Here is a 24022-nt window from a genome sequence, read left to right as displayed (position 1 = left end):
GGGGCGGGGGCTGCTCTCAGGCCTGTGGACAGTGCTGCGGTTTCGAAGGGAGGAGTTCCTGCTGACTCCTTCCCCTTCCTCTGCAAGGGGAGCGGCCAGCGCGACCCGGGAGGGCTTGCTAAGGGGCCAGGACCTTACACGCCTGGCACTCCTGCATAATTTGGAGATATATTAAAATGGAGATTTAAAAATAACCTTTTGTCTCCACAACTAAGATTCCTTCTGCTTGGCCCCCATTACATGTTGTAAGAAGCTTTTCAGCGATTACCGTGAATTGAGCCGCACTTGAAAGGAGGGAGTCAGAGCTCAGAACGCAGGACCCCAAACTCACCACTTCACTTGGGCAAGTGAGGGACCTGCAGAGGCGTGAAGGTCGCTCTGACCTTCTCCCGCTTTCCCTCCTGCAGCCAGGTCTGAAAGGAGCTCCCTGATCTCCTCAAGTAGGTGGTGAGAACCTGCTTGCCCAGAGACCCCGCCCGGTACCCGGAGGCCACGGGGACTCTGAACGCACGGCCACGCGGGACGGGGTTCCCTCCCGGTGCGACTCCGCCCTCGCTGGAAGCCAAGCGCGCAGATACGCCGCCCCCACTCTCTCATCTCGCTCCTGAAGCCTCCCTGCCCCGCGAAACTGGTTAAACACATTCGCTGTGCTCTCCTCCTGTGAACCTGTGCGGTGTTACAGCACAGACCCCTGCGACGGTACGGCACTGTCCCCCACGCACGTGAAGGTCTCCTGTCCAGACCCGGAACCGCTGATGACAGTCTTACCCAACTTTGTGCCCACGGCGCCTAACAGCGCGTCCCATACGCAGCGAGCGCACAGTAAAGGTGAAATGAACTAATCAGTCGTGTAATAGCGACCTGACCCAGCGCCCGGCCAGAGGCTCTTTTCCTTTGTCACCACCAAGCACTGGTGGCCGCCAGACACAGTTCTGGCCAGTGAGAAGTAGCAAAAGTCCTCTGGGTGGGGCTTCAAGGAGACTTTGCCTTCCTGCTAGAAAAAGAAGGGGAAGCAGACTAGGCTCATCTCCCACCTCTTCCCCCTGAACCCAGTCCTGCTTTCTTTTTTGTTTTTCCTGCATGGGATTCAGAGGCAAGGCCCAGAGATGCAGCAGCCATCTTGCAATCAGGAGGTGAGAAAATCAGGAGAAAGTAGGTGCGCATGCTCTAGAGGGAGGAGCAGAAACAGAGTCCAAGCTCCTGATGACAGCAGCTGTGCCACCCAGGTCACCTGGTGGCCTTTACGCTCCTCACATGGAAGAGAAAAACATGCTGTATCCACTGCTGCAATTAAGCTTTCTGTTACAAACACATCCTTTCTCTTGCAAACACATCTTTACAACACAGCTAGTATGTTATTAGTAAGGACCCATGCCAAGCACCTCCTGTTGCAGGGGGGAATCCATTAAGTCACTATTTGCATATGCATTTGGTTCTCCGTGCAAATGTTGACCTGAACCAGTTTTGGATGAATGAATGAATAAAGCCATATTATTCTCTAACTTTAAGATGTGTCTCCTAACACCTCTGGCTCAGGACCACCTATATCGACCTGGGGTCCATTCCCACAGCTACCTTCCTCTCTTAGACAAGTGGTCCTATTGGGGCTACAGGGCACACAGCACAGGGTAGAGGCAGCCTCCCATGTCTCCAGTTGCCCCAGGGCCCCATTTCGTGCAGGCAGGCTGTCCTGTCAGGCGTGTGGGCAGAAGTGTAGCTGCTCCGAGGTTAGTCCAGAGGAATTCGCATCGTCTTTCTCTCCCCAACCTGGGCTGCAGTGTGGGTGCAGGGCACCCAGTGGGCAGAGCTTGGAGCCAGGCATCTGTGCCCAGAACCAGCTGGGAGGTTGAGCCCGAGGTTCCTGCTTACAAGTGCCCCCCTGGTAGCTCCACACAGGACACTGATTCATAAAGTACAGAAGAGACATCACTGTCTCAGATTTAACTGGACCCGTTCTCCTGTTCAACACCCAAGAATTCCTGGGAGTCCTAAATCCACTTTTAACAACCTGGCTCCAGGCAGCTTGGCCTCAGCTCTTGAAGAGCAAATGTGAGTTCTGGCTTTGAGTGTACATGTTATGTTTTTCTTTTTTTCTTTTTTTTGCTTTTTGAGACAGGGTCTCACTATGCAGTTCAGGCTGGCTCTGAGCTCACTTTGTAGCCCAGGCTGGCCTTGAACTCATAACGATCCTCCTGCCTCAGCCTCCCGAGTGCTGGGATTACAGGTGTGCACCGCCATGCCCGGTTTATGCTTACTTTTAAATTGATGGGCACTGGGTATGGTGATATATGGTGGTAATCCCAGCACTCAGAAGGCTGAGGCAGAAGGAGGCTACGAGTTCGAGGCCAGCCTGGGCTACATAGTGAGTTCAAGGCCAGTCTGAACTGCATAGTGAGACCCTGTCTCAAAATTCCAAAGTAATAATGAAATAGCGTATGTGAATTTGTATTGGCTTAGATTTCACAAGTATGGAGCACATGCAGTACACCTGGCACTGTGCTGTCATCTAAAGCACACATCCTCCTGCTGTAGTCAATGCTCATCCTCTTCCTGCGAGACTCACAAGGAGCCCTCAGCTCGGGGGTCCGGGACTGTCCGAGGTGACCCAGAGCCAGGAGTCCAGGCCGGTGTTCGCCTCCAGCCCCTGCTCCTGTGTCAGCCATCTGTGCTCTGGTTTTGTGAGCAGGCAACACGTTCCCCTCCCTGCCACTGCCTCTGCCCGCCAGAGACTCAGGACCCAGGGACACTTACACTGAGGGGCGTGTGTCGTCTCGTGTCCTCCGGATCAAAGGCCTCAACCTGGTAAATGAATCCTGGGTTTGCTCTTTCTGTTACGAAGAGGTCTAAACCTGTATCTCGACCAAAGTAGAAAAAGAAGCTTTATTAGACTGAGCAAACTTGGAACTCCAACATCAGGGCTACTGTGTAAACCAACGGGAACCAGGTGTGTTGACGTTGTAAGACAGAGGGAGGCAACAGTCAAGGCTACAAGGAGCTCCATTAGCCAGTGCGTGTCAACAGATCCACTTATGGGAATCAATAAAACGCTACAGAGTCGAGTCTTCATCTGCTTCCTCCATAGAAAGGTGACTTCATACTGATGTATTGGGGCAAGGAGAGAGGGGATGAAGCCAGGCACGCTGGCGCACATCTGTAATCCCAGCACCCTGGAAGGCTGAGGCAGGAAATGGCAAGTTTCCCAAACTCAGCCTGGGATATTAGTGACCTAGTGTGACCTTGTGTCAAAATATAAAAATAGGAAGAGCTGGGGATGTAGCTCAGTGTGAAGAAGGCCCTGAGTTCAATCCCTAGTGCTAACAGAGAGAGAGCGAGAGAGAGAGAGAGAGAGAGGGGGATTAGAAGAAGGAGTGTCATGAGTTGTGCTGCAATTTTAAATAGATCAGTGCTATGGCAGCCCACTAGGTGACCATGTGGGGATCAGGAGTCCTGAAGAAATGGGGGACAGCGCTGCGGATACAGAGGAGAGAGGGGAGGGGTCAGGAGAGGGAGTGGGGAGGAAGGGAAGAGCAGAGGACGCAGCAAAGGGAGTGTGTTGAGGGTGACGCTCCAGGCATGCTGTCACCAGGGCCTAGGTAGGGGCAGGGCCGGGGGTACACGTAGGACAGGGCCTTGAGCCTGGCTCTCTTTGCTTGGAAGGTGATGGGAATTTCTCCAGGGTGTTAAGCAGTGAAATGCCCAGTCCAACCACTGCCCTCCCAGGACCTGCCTGGCTGCCGTCTACAGCACAGCCCACAGGAGGAAAGGACCAAAGCTGGGACCACAGCATCGCCCAGAGGACCTGCTGTGCAGTGGCTTGCACAGTGGTGCTTGGAGGCTAGGGAGGGACTGGATTCCATCGGTGTCTAAAGCTGCCATCCTCCTGGGGGATGTGATGTTGGGTGGGAGAGAGGATGGGTCAGGGCTGACTCAAGGGCTAACCTAGGCACCGGAAGTATAGGAAAGACATGCGGAGGGGACTTTGTGAGGTGGGGTGAAGTGAGAGCAGGAGCGGGAATCCCACTGACATCCAGGCGGACAGGGCCAAAACCAGACCTTTGAGTGGAGAGCTCATGGAGAAGCTGGACTGGAACAACTGTCTTGGGGGTGGTGTGCAAAGCCAGGAGCGAGGGGACATCATGCAGGAAGTCCCTTAGGAGCCAGAGGCTTCTACTCTCCCTACTCTGTTCACCAGGAGAAGAACGAGTTGACGGCTGAGGACACAGTGACCTGCCCAGGATGGCTCAGCCTAGGTTCCTCCAGAATGATCCACAGACTCCCTGAGCCTCAGTTTGCCCCATAGGCCTGGGAGGGGGCGGCAAGAAGCTGAGGATGTGGTGGTCGTGTAAGCCCCTGGACATCATTATCAGGCATGCTACGCTGGAGGACATTTCATTTATTCCTGCTTATAAAGCAGCTGCCTTTCCCAAGGAAACAGCTGCGTGTGTGTTTCTCTTTCCTGTTTTCCTCTATCCCCCTGGGTCCTCCCAATGCCCCATCTGCAAGGCTTTGCACAGCCTGGCGTATCTTACCCTCTGCCAAGCTGCCTTGAAACTCCGGTGGCTCATTCACATCTGTCACCTGGACAGTCAGGACCTGCAGGTCAGTGACCCCAACCTCATCTTTAACATAAATCTGCAAATCAAATGCGTTTGGTCCCGTTTCAAAATCCAGTCGTTGCTTCCCAAAGGTGACAACCTAAAATGAAATGCCGAATTCTCAGTAACTGCGTGAGAGAAGGCGTTATGTAGTCAAACACTATACAGAAGGGATTCATTCGAGGAAGGAAGCAGCAGGTTAGGAGACCATTTTTCACTGTGGAGGGCCCTGTTGTTTTGCGTTAGCACTTCCCACATCACCCCGTGACACTTCCCGAAAGGGGACCCTTGTGTGTGCTGCTGCTTTTCACAGGGAAGAAAAATATTCAGAAGACATCCTGCACGACTGACTCGCAGTGGAAACCCGAGGACTAACACTCCCGCTGCGGGTTAGGGGTGGCCCCTAGATGATCCCTCAGCTCCCCTAGATAGAGCTGTTTTCCTGCCATTAAAGGATGTGCACTCCCTGGATTGCTGCCAAGTTATAGCTTGACTCATGCCTCCAGTTCTCCTAAGATCACATCCAAGAATCAATGAGAGACAAGGACACATCTGCATAAACAAGAAATATTTAAACGACGGTGTGCTTGTTTCTTGTGTGCCTTCCACACGTTCTTCCATTGTCAGGAACTTTGATTCCCCGCTTTCTGTGTTTTGCAGAAGTGGGAAGAACAGCAAGAGCCACAGCCAGGGAGACACCCCCAGAATCGAGGCTGTGGCGGGAAGGAGCCCCTGGGCCCCCCGGGTGGGAGGCTCCCACTGGGGTTTACAGGACCCAGCCCGTCACTTCCCATGTCCACGCCCACATCCGGCCACCAGCCGAGCCCCTGGCACTTTGAGACGGCCCACGCCCCTCAGGGACATTGCTGTGGTTTGAGAATCTGCACATCTCACACTGACATCCAGTTGGCACTGTGTTATTGGGAGCACGGCACTGGGTGGGGGCGGCGGGTCTGGGGGCTCCGCTCTCGTGAGCGGACTCCTGCCCTCGCTGTGAGAACGACTCTCTGGGGCTCTGCCTCCCACCTTCTCGTTGTCTTGCGCACGCTCTCAGCACACCACCGTGTGCCACCGCGAGAGGCCCTCACCGTGCACTGACGCCAGCACCTTGACGTGGGATTTCCCAGCCTCCACGGGGATGAGGAATGAATCCTGTTCTTCATAAATCACCCAGTGTGAGGTATTCTGTGGTAACAATGGACACCAAGCTAGGGCAGACCTCAAGAAGTAGATTTCTTATATGTCCTTGATACCCCCGATAGAGTTTTTGGTCACTGATCCACTTAGAGTGGGTGACAAGACCCTCCACGCCCCAAGGGAGCAAGCACTTGGCCCCAGCCCTGTTTCTACCACAGGACTTCTGTGTGGCCTTGAGGACGTTCCTTCACCTGCCTCCGACTTTGTTTCCACGTGATTATAGTTAGGGAAATGAGCCTTGCTGCAGTTAAACCTTCAACAAGGTTTTATAACAAAGAGCTGGGTCCAGGAGCTGTGGAAGACGGGAGGGGAAGGCTTCCTCGTGGGCTGTGTGTAGTCAGCGAGGGCTGCCTGGAGTGGGTGACGGGTGTTGCATTTTACTCTGCAAGACCTAGGCTAGTTAAGAGAAGGGAAAGCGGCCACGGTGGTGAGTAGAGCATGTAGGGGAAGGAGAAGGTGCAAAGGAAGCTTAAGAGAGAAAAGAGGTAGGCGGTCTGGTGCCTACAGGGAGCTTAGATGCCTATCAGGCTGGTAGCTGCTTACTTGAGGCAGCTGCGTGATACAGGAATCCCGGACAGACTCTGGAGCCAGGCCGACTGACTGCAAAGCTCGGCCTTCCCACTACATAAAGGTCCTGTGCCTCAGTTTCCCCACTTGTAAAATGGTGATAAAAACAACACCTACATTATTGGCTTGTTCTGAGGAATGAATGAGCGAATCCACAAGAATCCACAGTCTGGCACTGAGCAAGGGCTTTGCATATGTTGACTTTTATCATAATTAGGTGGCAAAAACTGTTCAAAAAATGCCTGTCCCCAGTGTAGGCTGCAGGGGAGATAGTTCACCCTAGCTTCCTGCTAATCCTGGAGCCTTCTGACCCCCGAGCTTGGATAGATCCTTTCCCTAAATGTTACCTATCACCAGCCCCTTCTCCCTGGGAAATAGCTCTATCCTCCTCCCAAGAGGAGGCAAATAATTGGTCCTGCCCAAAAGCGACCTAAAAATGTTCTATCTTGGAACTAAAAGCATCATCATGCTATCAACACAAATGGGAAAACTGGCTTTGTTGTCAGCAGCATTTATCAAATGTTTATGCGCCAGCCTCTTGCCAAGGCATTCTGTGGAGAATTTCATTTAATTATCACAACAACCGCAGGATGGTAAAACTCCTCCCACTCATTTGGTGCATAAGAAGACTCGGAGAAGGGAAGGGATACATCGGTCACAGCTGGGCGTGGGGACCCTCGATGTGGGTGCAGACAGTAAGCTTTGGTTTGGAGCTGTTGAGCTTGGAGTCATACTGGGCAGGGCTGAGCAAAGTTTTAGTTGCATAGTGCTCAGGATAATAACCAGGAAGAAGAGGCTGTCAGGCTCCAAGGTGGGGAGAGGGAAGGGACAGTCCTTCACAGGACCTTGGAGAGCTCCTGCTTGCGCAGCTGCAGGGCTTGGCCCTTATCACCCTCCCTGGCTTCTCCAGGCTGTGCTCTGTCTTCCGTCCTGCACGGGTGCTGCTTCAGGATTGGCCACCTACAGCTGAATGACTGGCTCTGGCCAGCACAGTGTGGGGGCTACGCACAAGGACCCTTGGGGTCAGCTTGCCTGACTGCAAATCTCAGCTCTCACACCTTCTACCCCTGTGAACTTGAGATTTTTCAGCCTCTCTATACCCTGATCTCCCAGCTTTTACCATGCAAATAAAACAGCAAGCAACTCCATAGCATCGCTGTGAAGATTAGATGAATGAAGTCACAAAATGTTTATGGGAATTCCTGGCATAGGGTGAATGCTCCATAAACATGAAGTGCTATCCTCATCATCATTACTCCGCCTCACATCCCCTACCCCAGCACCCTCAGCAGTGCACCCCGAAGCAGGGAGGCCTGGCTCTGCCATGATTCAGAGCTCCCTGAGTCTCAAGGCTTAGGATCAAGACTGCCAGAGGAGGAGCCAGGTTCCACCCCAAGATGGTGTTGCCATGTTCCAAGGGCAGCAGGCAGAGCTCATGTGGGCAGTGTGGGTGAGTAGGGCTTTTTTGGAGGGATGGCTGATGATGTGGGAAGAGGCCATCAAATCTTAAGAGCAGCATGACGACTTGTGAGCCTGTGGCCATCCTCATACCAATGCCCAGCCCTGAGTAGCTGCAGGCCATGGTGCCAGAGGGCACAGAACTGGGAAAATACACCAAACATTTGAGCCTAGTTTAGTTGAGGAGCTAAGAAATTTGCCATTTCAAGAGGTTAGGAACAGGATTAGGGTTAGGACTAAGGTTAGGGTTAGGGTTGGGGTTAGGGTTAGGGTTAGGGTTGGGGTTAAGGGCTAGAGTTAGGATTGCCCTGTTGTTCTGAATAATTTCTAAGTTTTATCTTCCACTGTCAGTTTTACTTTGAGAAGAGTCAAAAGTCACACAGTACCAGATTCAATGAATAAGGAGACACTCTATTGTATTTACAAGCCTGCCTTTCCATTGTATAGCTCTCCACAGTGGCATTTAGTATATTTTTGATCATACCTCGTAGAGACACTCATAAGAGAAGACTTCCCGATCTGCTTCCAAAGTGCCAAGAACAAAGGGATTTGTGTGTTCAAAGTACTTGATAAGTATGTTGAGCATACTTATCACGGCCGTGTGTCTTTTACTGTAACAAATTGTAAAAATTTAATATTCACCATATATTTGGGTTACAACTAGAATGGAGAGGTCCTGTGAAGGATTTGGGAATTAACCAAGACATCATCCATGTGCATGGAAGTGTAAGAGAAAGAGCCCAAAACTGGGAACCGGAAGTCCTGGGTTAAGTTCTTATTTCATCATTTATAGCTGTATGATCTTGGACAAATCATGCAACTTTGTTATCTTTGGGTTATCTTATACTTACGAATTAAACTTTCTGAATGTCAGTAATATTTGTGTGCATTATAATAATCACAGAGTCAGGAATGTGAATGTGCTTTGGATCTTCCATGCAAATGTAAAGGAACAAAATTATCACCATCATGAAAAGCAGTAGACCACAGAGGCCAAGAATGAGAGCTTTCAAGTGAAAATAACCCACATGTCTCAGCTCAGTGACCCTCTAGCCGTGCAGCCTAGGACATATTCTTAAACTCTGTGCTTTCTTGTCCTGATCTGCGGAAAGGGTGTTTTTCCAGATCTAGTCATTAGCCTGTATTGAGGACCACAAGAGCACACACACACAAACACTTTACACAGTGTCGGGCATATACACGATGTTGCTCTGTAAGTGCAAACAACTGACAAGGCCAGTAGAGACAGACGGCAGCAGCTATTGAGACAAGGCAGGTGTCAAAGGAGTCGGTAGACAGGGCAGGTGAGTCACATGACCAGCATCTGGGCCCTGGGAATGTCAAGTGGATGCTGAGGTGAAGACAGAGGGCCTGTATGTCCTTGCATCCCAGAGGGCCCAGCCTGGAAGTGATCAGAACCTAGACATGTAGGCACGGGCCTCCAGTCATAGGTTTGGCCAGGGAGCTGTGTCTGCATACTTCTGAGGGGCTGCCTACCTGACTCCAACCAGAAGCTGGGTTTAAGAACATCTAGTGTGCACCCCAGGGAAGCCACGGGGTCCCACAGGACCCCAGGAACCAATGGCCAGGCTGAAGATAATTGCAAGAGCTTGCCAGGCCAGCTGAGGAGGAGGAAAGGCAGGAGTGTCAACTACAAAGCATAGGCAAATCCAGACACCTGGACTCTAAAGACATCTTTGGAAGACCACTGAGGTTACCTGTGAAAAACATGCAACAAATAGGTCAGTTCCCCTGACAGGAAAGTAACAGCTGTGGGAAAGACACGGAGACACAGAGGACAAAATAGAAAGCATGGGTCCAGGGCTGGGGATTTAGCTCAGTGGCACAGCACCTGCCTGGCAAACGCAAGGTCATGAGTTCGATTCCCGGTACTGGAGGAAAAAAAAAAAAAAAGAAAGAAAGCCTGGGTCTGAAATGAGAGCTATTGGGTCTAAATTATCCAAGCGGAAACATTTACACAGTAGAGATGGACAGTCTGACTTATATTTTATTAAAGGGTGTAATCTTACATATGAAGCCTAAACTTAGATTTCCTTCTAAAAACAATTATAGATGCATAGAAAGGCAGAATCAGTAGACACAAGTTCATCAGGGCCTGGCTTTTAAGAAAATCAATACCCACACTCTCCTACCCAGAGACTTTGATTAACATAAGCACACCTAACACCTGATATCAGGTCTGGGTGGTTAGCAATAAGAAACAAGCCTTACATCTGTGACAAATTGAGCAGAATGTTCACAGGGACTGTATTAAGTGGAGAAAGGCCTGAAGTTTTCTTAGGCTCTGAAATCATATGGTTTGTCTTACATGAAAAACCCTAAGGATAAATAAATAAAAAATAGACAATAGGACGTAGGGTCTTATGGTTTATATCTGGATGTCCCCCAAAGCCTCACGTGCTCCTAGGCGGGGCCTTGGGGAAGTGGTTGGATCATGGAGGCTGATAGTCATCAGTGGATCGGTCCATGATGAGTTTATAGCTAAATGTGATGTTGGGAGGTGCAGCCTGGTGGGAGGAGGTGGTCACTAGGGGCGTGGCCTGGAAGAGCCTATCTCCCTCCCTCCTCCTTTGATCCCTCCCTATTTCCTGCTTCCACACCAGGAGCTGCTGCTCCTCTGTGATGCGCCTCTGCCATACTTCCCTGCCTTGGAGCCAGGGGACTATGAACTGAAGCCTTTAAAATCTGTGAGCCAAAATAAACCTCTCCTCTTTCAATTTATAGGTGTTGGTCTCAGTGATGAGGAAAGTAACTAAGACATAGACTGAGCTTTTTCAAGTGGGAAGGGGAGGAAGAGATGGAAGGAGCAGGGAGGGGCGGGAGGAGTAGGGGACAAAGAAAGAATTAAGATGTGTTCTGTCCATGTATCAGCTCTGCATGATGAATGTAATCATTATGTACTGCAAACATGTACCAATAAAACATATAAAAATACAGCCTACAGGAGGATCTAGCACAGGGGGCTCTGGCTGGGGTACCCCAAACAGTACTTCTGGGTTGTATGAAAGGGGAGGTTGAACAGGAGAAAGAGGAGGAAAGGACCACTGAGCTAGAAGCCTGGTCACCATGTCTGCAGGACACCCCTTCACAGACATCTCCCGTGAGGGGCTGCTTACCTCAAAGTTAGTGCCTGACAGCCTGTTCACCCTGAAGGCTTCAATGAGGGGATTTGAGTTGATTATCAGGGGAAATCCTGGGGCCACGGGTGACAGCGACGTGGATAAATTCACAGAAAACTTGTGCATCAAAGTCCCAGGGGGAGAATTCTCTGCCACACTGCTGGCGGCAGGTAAGTGGACGAGGTGTAGTGCCTTTCCTCCTGTGGATTTAAAAAGGATGCAAAATGATATGAACACGAGACTCAACAGCTTGGTCTGTGCTTTCAGTTCCTAGCAACGAGGAGACCTGCTCACTCCCCAAGAACAAATGCTCTTGCCAAGTGCTGGAAACGGACGTGTGAGATCTTCTGGGAGCCAGGGAAACAGCCCCACCACACAACCATGAAATCTGTTCCTCTCACTGAGCAAACAAAGCTGCTGCTTTTCTCCTGTCTCCCTGCTGCCCTTCTCCTTCCTCCCAGCCTTTGTGAAGAGCCAGGGAAAGAAAAAGAAGCACAAAGCCTCAAGGGAGGGACGGATGCCCCCTTTGAGGCCCTGGTCTAGTAACAACATCCTCTCTCCTGCAACGACCTAGTCATTTCTAACAGTGTATTTTCCTGCTCTGCAGCAGTGTTGATTCATGAGGTCAGCTGCGAATTGAGAGTGTATGAGTGGAGAACTCCAAAATCACGGGGGAATCTCTCTGCATCCGTTAGCAGTCCTGAGGATGATTCTTTGTTACAGTAGGAGGCTGTGTTGTTGGGTAATGTGGAGATACAAGGCCAATCAGTACTTCCTGGGTGGTTAGCTGATTCCTGTTCCAGAGAAGAGAAAATGAGAGACAAGGAGGGCACGTGAGTTGCCTTAGGCTACATTACACACAGAGAATTTTACAATTTAAGAAAAAGTGTGCTTCTTCCAGCAAGGCCTTGGGACTTGCTGTCGTCAGGGCTTGCAAGGAAACAATACAGGACACATAATTTATAGAATTACTTCATAATAGTCACCCAAAGAGTCATATCCAAAGAGAGTGCAGGAAATCTTTCCACATACTAAAGACAAAGAGAACCCAGCTGAGGGCCTGGATCCCATAGCAATGTCTTGCATGAGTTCATCTGAAGACCTAGAGCCCATAACAATGCTCCCCCACAAGGCCAACTGGAGGCCCAGAATTCACAATAATGTCTTATGCAGGCTTGTTTCATGGATCTGCACTGGGAAGGCCCAAAGGTCAGTGGTGGAAGCTAGAAAGTCTGTACCAGCCAGATGAAGAATCTGTGCTAGCAGGCTGAGGGAGCCAGGAAGTGATGCTCAAGGTAAGGACCAGAGCTCCCCTGAAGTACCACAGCCACCCTCAGCAACAGTGAGGTCCCGAGCTCCTCCAATGATGAGAACATCCAAGTTCCTATCAGGAAAGCCAGCACAACAAGCTTCTCCAGGACACTGAACAGTGCACCATCTTCCCCTCTGGAGCCAGGAAGTGATGCTCAAAGTAAGGACCAGAGCTCCCCAAAGTGAACTGTAGCCATTCTCAGTAACAGCAAAGTCCCTAGCTCCTTCAGTGATGAGAACAGCCATGTTTCTATCAGGAAAGCCAGCATGACAAACTCCTCCAGGAGAACCAACAGCACTCTAACACCTCCCTAACAACCTACTTCTTCCCTTGCAGTTCTTGTTTTTGTAGGTAACAATCCTCAGGTGGGCTTCCCACACCCAGCACCACGCTAATTCAGTTCAGCTTGGTGTTACAAGTTGCCCGCCAGTTGTCAGTCCACCATAGGACCCCTCTGAGGGCCCTCAATACTCTGCAAAACTTGGCCAGGACAGAGGACAGCAACAGCAGGAGGCCACACTCTCCCCTGCTTTCACAATGCTGGTTACTACTGCGGGGGGAATAGTGTTCCCCAAAGATCCATGGCCCTCCAGAACCTCAGAATGCAGTCTGCTTGGAAATAGTCTTGACAGGGGTAAATCATTAGTGGAGACTGGTGCCCCTGGGAGAAGGCAGGACACAGAGATCTGTGCAGCCTGAAGGCCAGGAAAGAGTGGAACCAGAGGCTGGAATGATGGTGCCACAAGCCGGGCAAAAAATGGCTTCCATAGCATCTCTTCCCAGGGCAAAGTCATGTGTCAAGATCATGGATCTGACTCTAAAAACTTTAGGCAGACACTCTGGATACTGACCAGAAAGAAAGTCATGCCAGTTCCTCTGGTACCCTTGCTATTAAAAAAGTAGAAGTAGTCATAGCAATAGCAGTAATAAAAAGTGACAGGTTCCACATGCCAAAAATAGAGCAATTGCTATGATATAATTCACAGACTATACAACACATTCACTACACAGAGAAGTTCAACACATTCAGAAGTTCAGCACAACACATTCACTACACATTCGCTCAGTGTGCCCCAGGCACCCAGCTGGACAGTGGCAGAGGGACAGTGGGGCCAGGGCCAGCTCTCCCCAAGATGCTGTGCCTTCCTTCCTGGTTTGACCTTCTAGAAGCTTCCTTTGGGGGTCCCAGTGCCAAGGAGCAAGCAATAGGCTTTAATGAAATTTGACTTACAAGTGCATCTTAATTAAGAGTCAAATTAGAATTGCCTGAAGCTTACACTTTGAAAAATAAAAGGCGCTCGAAGGATTTATTAGTCACTGTACTCGCTGCAACATCTTGCATGCGGTTGAGGTCTGGATGCATATGCACTCACTTTCCCCCTTGAATCGCCACCTTCCCAGAAACGAGCTTCAGAGACTCCTCCCAGGAGCCTGTGCTGAGACCATGAAGCCTCTTCAGCTTCCATTACACGGATGACGCTGACCACTCTAGGCTGTGACCCAAAGAGTGGCAGTGTGGGTCCAGGATGTGGGGTGACATCATCTTCTCCTGATGCAGCCACTCAAACATACAGCTCTGCTATCAGCACACAGAGTGGTGCTGGTCCAAGATGCCACTCCATCAATGCCCCTTCATTCTGTCTAGTAACCAGCAAGCAGCAAAGAAAGAGGAGAGCACTGGGAAAGAGCGAGGGGGTTGGAAGCAGAGCCCCTGTGCCGCTCCTTGGCCATGCGCCTGTGACTGAATCCTGGACCTTTCCTGGGCTCCCTTATCAGCTGTCTCTTGGGACTGCAGGGCTACTGGGAGAGGCTGTTAAACAGGGTCCTACCACTAACGAAAATTCATAGGACCCGAGTGGCAACTGCCTGCAGATCTACAATTTTATTGCAGAAAAAAGATACAGTATGGCAAGAACATTAAAGGCTCCTCATGCATTACAGTTCAAGGCTGCTTTATAGCAAGAGATGGGGAGAGGACACAGCCAGCTCCTGTTGTCCCATTTCCTCTAAGGGCCACAGCAGGATGCACTCTCTTAGGTTAAGGACCAGGGGTGGATGGACAAACACTCTTAGTCCATTTTGCAGTAACAGAACACCTCAGAGTGGATAATCTGTAAGAGTAGAAGTTTACTTAGAAGTCACGGACAGACAGTACCTGGGAGGCCTCCTGCTTCGTCACCCCATGGCAGAAAGAACTTGCTTTGAAAACCAGCTCCCCCACATGGTAAGAGATCCACACCTGCAATGGCATTGAGGGCAGAGCCCTCACCACCAGATCACCCCTTAAAGTCCCACGTCTCTATCCTGGTGCAGTGGGGACTAAGTTTTCAAGTTCTGGCCTTTGGGGGACACAGTCAAATCATAGCAATTACCATGGAGCCATGGAGCCCCAAATGGAGTCTCTGCTGGATTCTTTTTCTCTTTTGCTACATAACTGAACTCAACAGCAGAGCCCTCTGAGGTCCTCGCTGAGACCAGAGCAAACCATCAATCGCACTGTCACCAATAATAACAATGCTTCCAAGCTGGTACAATAATGCTTCTGCCTTTCCAGGCAGAAGCTCTAAGGACCCATGGTTACAAAGTGTTACTAATCAGCATGCTGCATGCTTTGGCCAGGGGTTAGTGTAGTACAGGAACTGTAGCAAAATGACTCAAGCTAATACCAGGTCTACTAGAACTCACTCCTAAAGCACAGGTAGCATACAAGGTATTATACCTGACAAATTAAGAAGCATTACAGAATGTCCATTTCAGTATGTGCAATTTTCCTACTTTTTTAATTTCCTCAATGTATACCTTCCTGAATGGATGCTCTCCACTTGGTTTTCGAGGAACTGGTCCACACCAGGCAAAGAGAAGGACATAGAAGAGAAAAGGGACTCTAGTGATGATTCTGTATGTTACACTATGCTAGAATTAGCAAAAGAAAGCAGTGTTTGTCTAGTAGCATTACTCTAGTGGCGGCCTGAGAAGGACTGGTTTCTTTCAAATCTTTTCCAGTTCTACAGAGGCTAAAAGCAGATCCCAGGGACTTGAGCAAGTATGAGTGTTGGGAGCAAGAGGATAAGGATGACAAAAAGATTACTAGGGGCAAGAAATGAGGAGATCTGTCTATTGCTCTTCTGACCTCAATCTGACTTAACAGAAAAGTCCATGATGAAAGATTATGCTATGGTTTAAATATAAAGTGTCTCATCAAAGACTTGTGTATTGAGGGATTGATCCTCAAGGTGGCAGTGTTCGGATCTAGGACCTGGAGAGGTGACTGGACCATGCGGGCACTCCCCTCTCCAATCAACCCATGGGTGAACTCACAGCTGAAAGGGCTATTAGGAGGTAGAGTCCTTTTGGAGGAAGTAGGTCACTGGGGGCGTGATTTAGAAGGGTACATCTTTTCTACGGCTCTTTGCCCATCCCTCTGCTTTCTGGCTGCCAAGAGGTGAGCAGCTTTTTTACACTATGCCCTTCTGCCCTAATGTTTCAGCCTTGAAGACAGCCAACAATGGACTGAGGCTTCTGAGACCATAAACCAAAATGAACCTGGAAATGGACAGCATTTTTCTGACTTTTTCAACAATGAGAGCAACAAGAAACAGTTGCACTTAAGAGGCATAAGACATTGAATCCAGGCCCTTTCTGACTTCTTGACGTTACCTAGCAGAGCACTAAGCCTAGGTGACAGGCTCAGGTGACTTCCTGGAGAGACCTGGAAGTGCCTTTCAGCTGGTGTTTGTAGACAAACCTAAAGTGAGTGGGTTTGGTTTCTCTATGTGTTCATGTAGGTCTCCCAGCTATCATAAACCTGTTATGGTTTAGATCTAAAATATTCCTTAAAAGTCTCACAATAGGAGGTGGGGACTTGTGGGAGGAATGAATCACTGGAGCAAGACCTGAAAGAGAGTATTCTCATCCAAAGCTTCACCCTTCTCTCTCTTCTTCCAGATCACCATGATGTGAGCAGCTCTCTTCTTCTAGGCCCTTCCATCATGCTGTTTCTGCCATGAAGTTAGTCAACCATGTACTGAGCCCACTGAAACTATGAACCAAAATAAATCTCCCCTCCTTTAAGTTGCAGTTCTCAGGTATATTCTCCCAGCAACAGGAAAATGACTAAAACAGACTAAGACAAATACTTGGAGAGAGGCCATTGCTGTGACTATACCCGACCATGTGGTTCAGAATCTTTTGGAACTATTTGCATCAAGAGTTTGAAAGGCTTGAAGATGCAGACTAGAGAAGCCCTGGAACATCATGAGCAGTGCTTGATGTGCAATACTGTTAGGTCCAAGAAGACCAGAATGCTGGTAGGAATGCAGACAATAAAGGCCAGGCTCAAAATGTTTCAGTTGGGGACAAGGACAGCATTGGCAGTTGGATTAGAGGCAGAAAATTTGTCTACATTTTGCCCATGTCTTGAGACTCTGTGGAAGACTGAGAGTAAGAGGTGCACTCTAGAGCCAGGTAAGGTGTCACACATGTGTAATCTCAGCTTCAGAGGCTGTGGCAAAAGGAATGTCAGAAGTTTGAGAACAGCCTGAACCACATAGTGAGAACCTGTGGTCTCAAAGAAAAAAAGAACAGTAGACTAATTAATCTGATGGAGGAAATTCCAAAACAGTCCAATGGCTACTGTTTGGCATGGCTACTGTTGGCTGCTTTTAGCTGGATGTACACTGAAAATTGAAAGCAAATGGCAAAGTAGAATGATATGAAGAGTTCACAGTTTCACCAGAAAGGAATTATCTACAAAGTTGGAGCAAAGGAGAGCATGGTTAATGAAAAGACTAGCATTAAAAAGAAAGTAAGTACTTCTTACAAAACAAGAAGAATGATGCCTTGAGAGCATCTCAGAAATCAGCAACACCCTACCAACTTTAGCCTCAAGAATGCAAAAGTGTAAACCTTTCGTTTGTGAAGACAACCCCTGGCTCTCCACTCCAGAAGGGCTGCCTATGGAATAGGTTCTCTGGGATTCATTTCACCATGATCATCCATCCTGACACTCAAAAGTCACTGCAGCCATGGCCCAAGGGATGCTGGACAGTGCTTCTGCTGGAGGCAGACCTTGGTGTCATCCACATGGTGCTTGTTTTTCAGGCATGCAAAATGCAAGAGTCATGGGAGATTTAAAAAGAAATCCTCAGAGGTCAGGCAGTGTTCCCTTGAGATATGAAGTGGTGTAAGTGAAGCTGAAAGTACAGTGGAGACTGTACTTTCTCCACTGGAAGGAAGTTGGAGAAGCTAGGAACATGGAACATCTGGTAAGGGAAGTTATAAGCAGTGAGTAGAGCTAGCTCAAGAGAGAGGTCATGTAGAGTGAAACTGGCAATGCCATAAGAGGAGGGCCAACCAAACCCTTTAGAATTCACAAGTTACTGCAGCCATGCTACTTCTGTTGAGCACTGATTCTGTGCTGGGTTTATATCCAACATGCTGGACACAGGTACAGGATGTAATGTTTGCCTTATAAGGTTTTGGTCTTGCTTTGGTCTCATTTCTGTGTATCCTTCTATTCCATTTTTTTTGAGTAATAGGGGAATTTGCCCTGTGCCATTGTATGTTGGACATGTTTAATTTTCTTTTTTACTTATACAGTACCTCACAACTAAGAGTTTGCCTTGAGCATTACCTCTAACTTCAGACTTGGACGTTTCAGCAGTGCTGAAACTGTTATGGCTTTACTAACTCACAGAGATGGACTAATAGCATTTTGCATAATGAGATGGACATGAGCCTTTTGAGGGTTAGAGATGGGGTGTTAATGTCCCCCCCAAAAGTCTCATATTCAGAAGTAGAACCTAGTCAGAAGGAGTGGGTTACTGGGACTGTGACCTGAAAGGTATATTATTATCCCTGGCTCCTCCCTTCTCTCTCTGCTTCCTGGGTACTATGATGTGAGCAGTTTTTCTCTGCTGGGCCCATCCACGATACTGTTTCTGCCTTGGAGCTGGCCAACCATGGACTAAGCCCACTGACACTATAAGTCAAGATAAACCTCTCCTCGAAGTTGCAATTGATATTTTGTCCCAGCAACAGGAAAATGACTAATACAGAGCCCTCCTCTCACTAACCACCCTGGAACCTGTCATTTCCATGAAACTAACACAAAAGCTAGTTGTCTGGAGGCTTTCTCAAAACGCAGATAGCTTCTATGTGCAGTGGGTTCAAATATACTGAGGGGCCTATGCTAGGATGGTAGGTCCTTCGTCTGCTGGGAAATACGCATGGTCTTTGGTGCTGACAGAGCTTGAAGATAGTTTTGTCTCCACACTTTCCCACAGGTCCAGTTGAGGGTTCTATTAAGTTATGTTCTTCAGGGTCCTTTGTGAGCCATTACCAGAATGGAGGACTAGCTTCCCAAAGAGCAACTTTCATTTCCCTCATCTTAATGGCGGGTGAAAGGGACAGAAACTAATTTAAATGTCAATATGAAGCAGGCAGAAGATCTAAAGCTGTGCATTTGGTGAGGCTGTAATGAGTAAATGCAGAAAGGAATCGTACACATGCCAGACTCCGAAGAGATGATGGTCAACAAAACAACAAATATTTATGGACGCCCTCTATGTTTGTGGCACTCAGCCCACAGAGTAGCAAGAGATAGAAATCCTGATGTTACAGGATTGACTTCCTAGCTGAAGAGAATGACAGACATTTAAGAGATTTACAGAATGATGACCCACGCTCCTCTGTTGAGCAAGCCTTTGGCATTTAGTACTTCTATTAGGCAGAAAGTTAGACATTAGCAGGCAAACAACATACCTAGGGAGGAAACAGGAAACTTTTTCCTTCTGAAGTTGGCCAAGGGCCAGGGATATGGCTTGGCAGCAGAAATGCCTGCCTGGCAAGTGCAAGGTCCTGAGTTCGATTCCCAGAACCGCCCCCCACCCCAAAATAATTAAGTTGGTCAAAGCAGCCCCTTTTCCTTACAAAAGAATAATGACCTTGGAGGAAGGAAATTATATTCCTTGAAGATCCATATAATAATATAAACATAGCCTGAGCCTTATTGGGCACAATAGTCCTCTTGGCACTAGCTGGCTTTCAACTTGAAGGTGCATTCTCTGTTGCTCTAAAAATCTGTCACTGCAGTAGCTCTACCTTTACTCTGTATGATGACCTACATGTTTTAACTGACGTCTTTCATCAAAGACACAAAGAACCCAGGAGTGTCACCAGCTCCTCACTCTATTAGGACCCAGCTTCGCAGTGGTACCAGTGCAGGCAAAGGAAGCTTACAGGAGCAGGAAGAGGGCTCACCAACAGCAAGCCAGGACTCCCCAGGGAGGAGGCTGGAAGGAAGCATAGGCCCTGATGAAAAGGAGGCTGAGTGTGTGGCTGTGTCTGGGACAGTTAACGGTGATGCTCACTTTGAACATGCTGAAAGCAGGTGCTGGCGTGCCCGCCTTCTGCCCAGGGCCCTCAGCAACCCTGGGTGGCAAAGGGTCACAATCAGGTTCTCAGACCCACAAAGGATGAAAAAGAAACTGTCTGTGTCATGGTAGCTCTTCCAAAAACTAGGATTTGACCCATGGAAGAAAAAGCATGGACAAGTGTGTGGTTTGGGGGAAGGAGGGATTCCTATGCACTTATTTAGGAGAAACCTCAAGTATTTCTTGAGAACCTTTGTGATCTGTTCCTTTCACACAACTGGTAATAAAGTTCCAGATGACAGGCTCTAGTGTGAGCACTGGGCTCTTCCTCCCCTCCCCTTTCCCACAGTGACAGTAAATGTTGCCTCTTACCACAAATGACTGTGGCCCTTAAAGCCTATATTTCTGCAGAAAATGCAAATGTTTACTTTAAGTGAGAGTCGAGATGGAATAAGGCCTACTTTCCATTTCCAGGTCCCCCTGCCTCTGCAGAGTCTCAAAGCCCAAGATGAAGAAAGGCTTGATGCAGGGAAGCCAGCTGTTGATTTTTTCTTCTTAGGAGATCAAAGAGGAAAACCAAATTGTCATTCCCATAGATCTTGAACAGCATTTGACTTAAGTCCATTTCCACTCTAAGTAAAAAAGAATAAAAGCTTTCTCCTTATCATATAAAACACTTCTCTCTCATCCCAAAAGCTAGCATCATGCTTACTGGGGAATCAGACAAGAATATACACTCTTATCATTATTTAGCAATGGTCTGGAGACACAGCCATGGTGTTTAGAGGAGAGAAGAAAATAGGAAACATAAGAACAGGAAAGGAAGAATATAAATATCCATTCTTTTCAAATCTGTAAAAAGCATGAGAATCAACAGGAAAAGCATTATAAATTGTAAGATAATTCATTATCAGACTTCCATATATCATACAAAAGTACATTAAAAGATGTAAGGGAAGAAAATATGTCATTTACAAATATTAAAAAAAGAAAAGAAAGAACTAGAAACCACCATGATCAGAATATGCAATATGTAGTGAAGGAAACCTTAAAATACTCCTGAGGAAAATACACGAAGACTTGAACAAGTACTGTATCTAGCATGCAGTTCTTTAAGTATGAAGACTCAACATTATAAATAATAACCACTAACATTTACTATGTTCCAGACACTCCTCTAAGTATTTTACTACACAACCCATCAAAGATGTAAATTATCCCTAAATTAATCTGCAAATTAACATGATTGAATTCCATACATTATGCATATACCCTCTATTCAAAAATAAAATTTAATTTAAAAGGCTCAGTTTCAATAAGCCAAGCTGACAGCATTTAAAAGATCACCCAAGATTCTTCAAGCTGTTGGTTGAGAAAAATGGAGAGAACGAAGCCCCAGGTTGCTTCTTTGGCCATTCTATTAGAAGGCATATCCTTTGCTCCATTTGAAGACGATCCCCCAGCCAACCTCAAGTTGTCCCCAAAGGTCCCCAGAGAAGAACCATCATCTCCCCAAAGACTGACTACACACACACACACACACACACACACACACACAAACATACAGCTCTGCTGTGGAAATCATGCCCCTAACCTCCAGTCTCAGGACTTCCAGCCAGGCCAGTAACACAAAAGGGTGAATGACATGTGTCAAACACAGACTCCAGGGTGGCCCTCTCAGCATCTCTCCTGTCCAGGATACCCCTAACCCAGCCCCCAGGCCTCTCTGGAGATGCTGTAACTCATCCATCCTCGAAGGAAGGTCCAGTGCGGAAGGAGGCTTCCAAGAGGCAGTCTCCTCTTTGAGGACTTTATCACACAATGGAAACCTGCAAAGGAATTAAGCCAAGTCAGGTTGCAAAACCAAGAGGAGCTCCTACCTGCCATGGCCTCCAGCAGCAGCAGCAGGGTGACTACTTTCTGCATATTTGGTGGCTCAAGCTTGTGTGGGCTTCTGTACTTTCCCCAGGACCTGAATCCAGCTCAGACTTAGAGTTTATTCCGGTCACCACAGTCTTCCCCTCCTGGCTTTGTTGCCACCCGAAAAAGAAACAGAGGCTTTGGTGGTAACTATGGGAGACTCTAAACAGTGCCAGATTATTTGTTCTTTGATCACCTGCTTCTCTGAGTACATGATACCCAAGAGGCCAGCCCAGCAGTCCCAGTCAGCACCCATCCTATAGGTCCTCATCCACTGCGTCTCCACAGATGGCCCCAGGAGAGAAGCCACAAAAGCTGAGAAAGAGTTGAGGCCCCTAGAAGACTGTGAAAAGCTACACATACCCACGCAATGCCCCTTGTGGTCACAGTTGCCCTATTACCAGACTTGTCATTCCCACACTCATGGCCAGATGGGGGGATAGTTCTCTGTCCTGAACTGATGAGTAGCATCAGACTTGGGAGCTAACTGGAGCTTGTTCCAAGAAAGGACCCAAGGGCTGGGTCCAGACGCCCCCTGAAGGCAGACAGTGGTGGTGGATGCTGCCCTTTGACCACATCTGTCACCAGGGCCCCTCCAGGTCCCCAGTCAGTAAGTGGATGAGGACTGTTGGAGTCATGAGGCTTCTGCCCTCTGGGGAGTGGTGTTTCCTGTCCCACAGAGGACAGTATGGTCCTGTATGATTCCTTTTTGCCCACGCAGCCCTGGGCCAGGACACGAGGTGGCAGGTGAGCTGACCCAGCTGGGCTCCAGCCTCCTCTCAGACAAGGCGCGATGGCCAAGGGAGATAGCAGGAAAGCGGCCTGTCCCCTCACACGGGGCAGTGGTGAGCACAAGGGAAGAAACATCTCTTCCTTTCCTCATGCCGGGGAGGCGAGGACAGGGAACCCAGCAGCCCAAGTCTGGTGACAGGAATGGATTGCAGGGCTGTTAAGCCAGACCCCCCATGAGGAATGCGAGCAGGGGCAGGCCCCATAGGCGCTCCTGCCCCACGGCGACCGGCACATGGCACCCGCCAGTCAGTAAGAGACAAGGAGACACACAAGCGACAGAGAGACCCAGGAAGAGAGCTGCTAAGCTGCTGCCCCTGTCTTTCTTCCTCTCCTCCTTCCAAACCAGGGTTAAGGCAGAGGAAGCAGCTGGGAGCCGCGCCACACCCCTTGCCACGCTCTCAGAGTGCCCCCTGCCCCCGCGCCGGCCTGCGGCCCCGGGAATGGCAGGAGAAGAGGTGTCCGTGCAGCTGGCGATGGAAGCTTTTAACAGTGCTGGACTAAGAATAATGAAGGGGACCTGAAAGCAAGACCTGTGAGGGGCCACAGAGCACAGAGGAAAAGTAAAACCATCTCCACCTCCATCCTATGGCCCCTCCTAGGCATGGGAAAATGAGGCCCAGAGAATGGGTGACTCGGCATGGGTGGAGCTTCTGCTCAGAGCTGCCTGATCCAAAGGAGGGGGTCGAGTGTGCCCTCATCCCCTGCCGCCACGTCCAAAGTCCGAACACTGGGCACCCTCTGGCCTCCAAGGCGCCTCCTACTGCTCTCTTCCCGGGCTTTGCCACTGCCACCCCCGTGTGAGGCCCTTGCCCCTATCCTGGGCTCTCTCCACAGCCTCCGAAGCATCCTATGGAACCACCAGGTAGTTTCCCAAGGCACAATCTTGATTATCCGCTTTCCTGATCAGAATAACAAACAGCCTTTCCCTGCAAGAGAGTGGACTTGTGCTGTGTAAAGCAGGTCGGTCAGCAAGATTTGGAATGAGCATCTACAGGCTTCTGTCTCAAGTGGGTAGATGGTAAAAGCACACCGTTTTCGCTGTGTGCCCTTAGGCAAATGACCCAGCCCCTCAGACTCTTGCTTCTGCGCTCCCCACCCCCGTCTATACATCAGGAAAATAAGGCCCGCGTGTGGCAGTACTGCGAGCAGTGCACGAGACAATGAGGCGGCAGGGGCCGGCGCACAGCGCGTACCCCCTCAGCGCCATGTTTTCCCGGTGGGCACCCCCAGGACTGTGCAAAGGCTGAAACTCAGTAGGGAGTCACTGCGCACAGGCTGAGTCAAGCGAGATTCACAACAGTTGCCAAGTTACCGATTCTCACCCCTCGGTTTTTCCTGTCATATTAGTTACTGTAAATAATCCATTTCATTACGCATAATTAAAGCTGAAGTGATGGCCCAGATTAAGTTATGGAAAACGTCAGAATAATTAAGCCTTTAAATTAAAGAAACTCACATCTGTTTAATTTTCAGCCTGACTACACAGCGTTTTCCCATTGCCCTGTTTGCACCAGGAGCTCGGGAGTCTCCCCTTTCTTTCCGTCCTGACTCCGGGGAGCAGAAGGTATATTTGGAAACGTGCTGTGGGTTTCCCCCCGTCATTACAGCCTCTGTTTCCAGCCCCGAGGTTATTCCTGCCACTTCCATTGGCTGTTGGACATTCGTCGT

At 49.0% G+C, this 24022-nt stretch overlaps 1 protein-coding gene across 2 annotated transcripts in view; it reads right to left on the bottom strand.

Annotated features, from left to right (window-relative positions):
• The window catches only part of Cdhr3 (cadherin-related family member 3), a 63352-nt gene extending 41663 nt beyond the window's left edge, over nucleotides 1-21689 (bottom strand). For both annotated transcript variants that reach the window (XM_005377265.2, XM_013510534.1), the window contains exons 1-4: nucleotides 21523-21689; nucleotides 10955-11157; nucleotides 4530-4695; nucleotides 2752-2849 (exon numbers count right to left, since the gene is read on the bottom strand). In XM_005377265.2, coding sequence (XP_005377322.1) covers nucleotides 2752-2849; nucleotides 4530-4695; nucleotides 10955-11157; nucleotides 21523-21568 — 513 coding nt within the window. In that variant the 5' untranslated portion in view covers nucleotides 21569-21689. The remainder of the gene's footprint in view (nucleotides 1-2751; nucleotides 2850-4529; nucleotides 4696-10954; nucleotides 11158-21522) is intronic.
• Between the last annotated feature and the right edge of the window lie 2333 nt (nucleotides 21690-24022).

This window comes from Chinchilla lanigera, unplaced genomic scaffold (genome assembly GCF_000276665.1).
Source record: "Chinchilla lanigera isolate Chin_1 unplaced genomic scaffold, ChiLan1.0 scaffold00009, whole genome shotgun sequence".
Classification (NCBI taxonomy): Eukaryota; Metazoa; Chordata; class Mammalia; order Rodentia; family Chinchillidae; genus Chinchilla; species Chinchilla lanigera.
The sequence above is the reverse complement of the archived record's forward strand: the minus strand, read 5'-3'. Positions and strand labels throughout refer to the sequence as shown.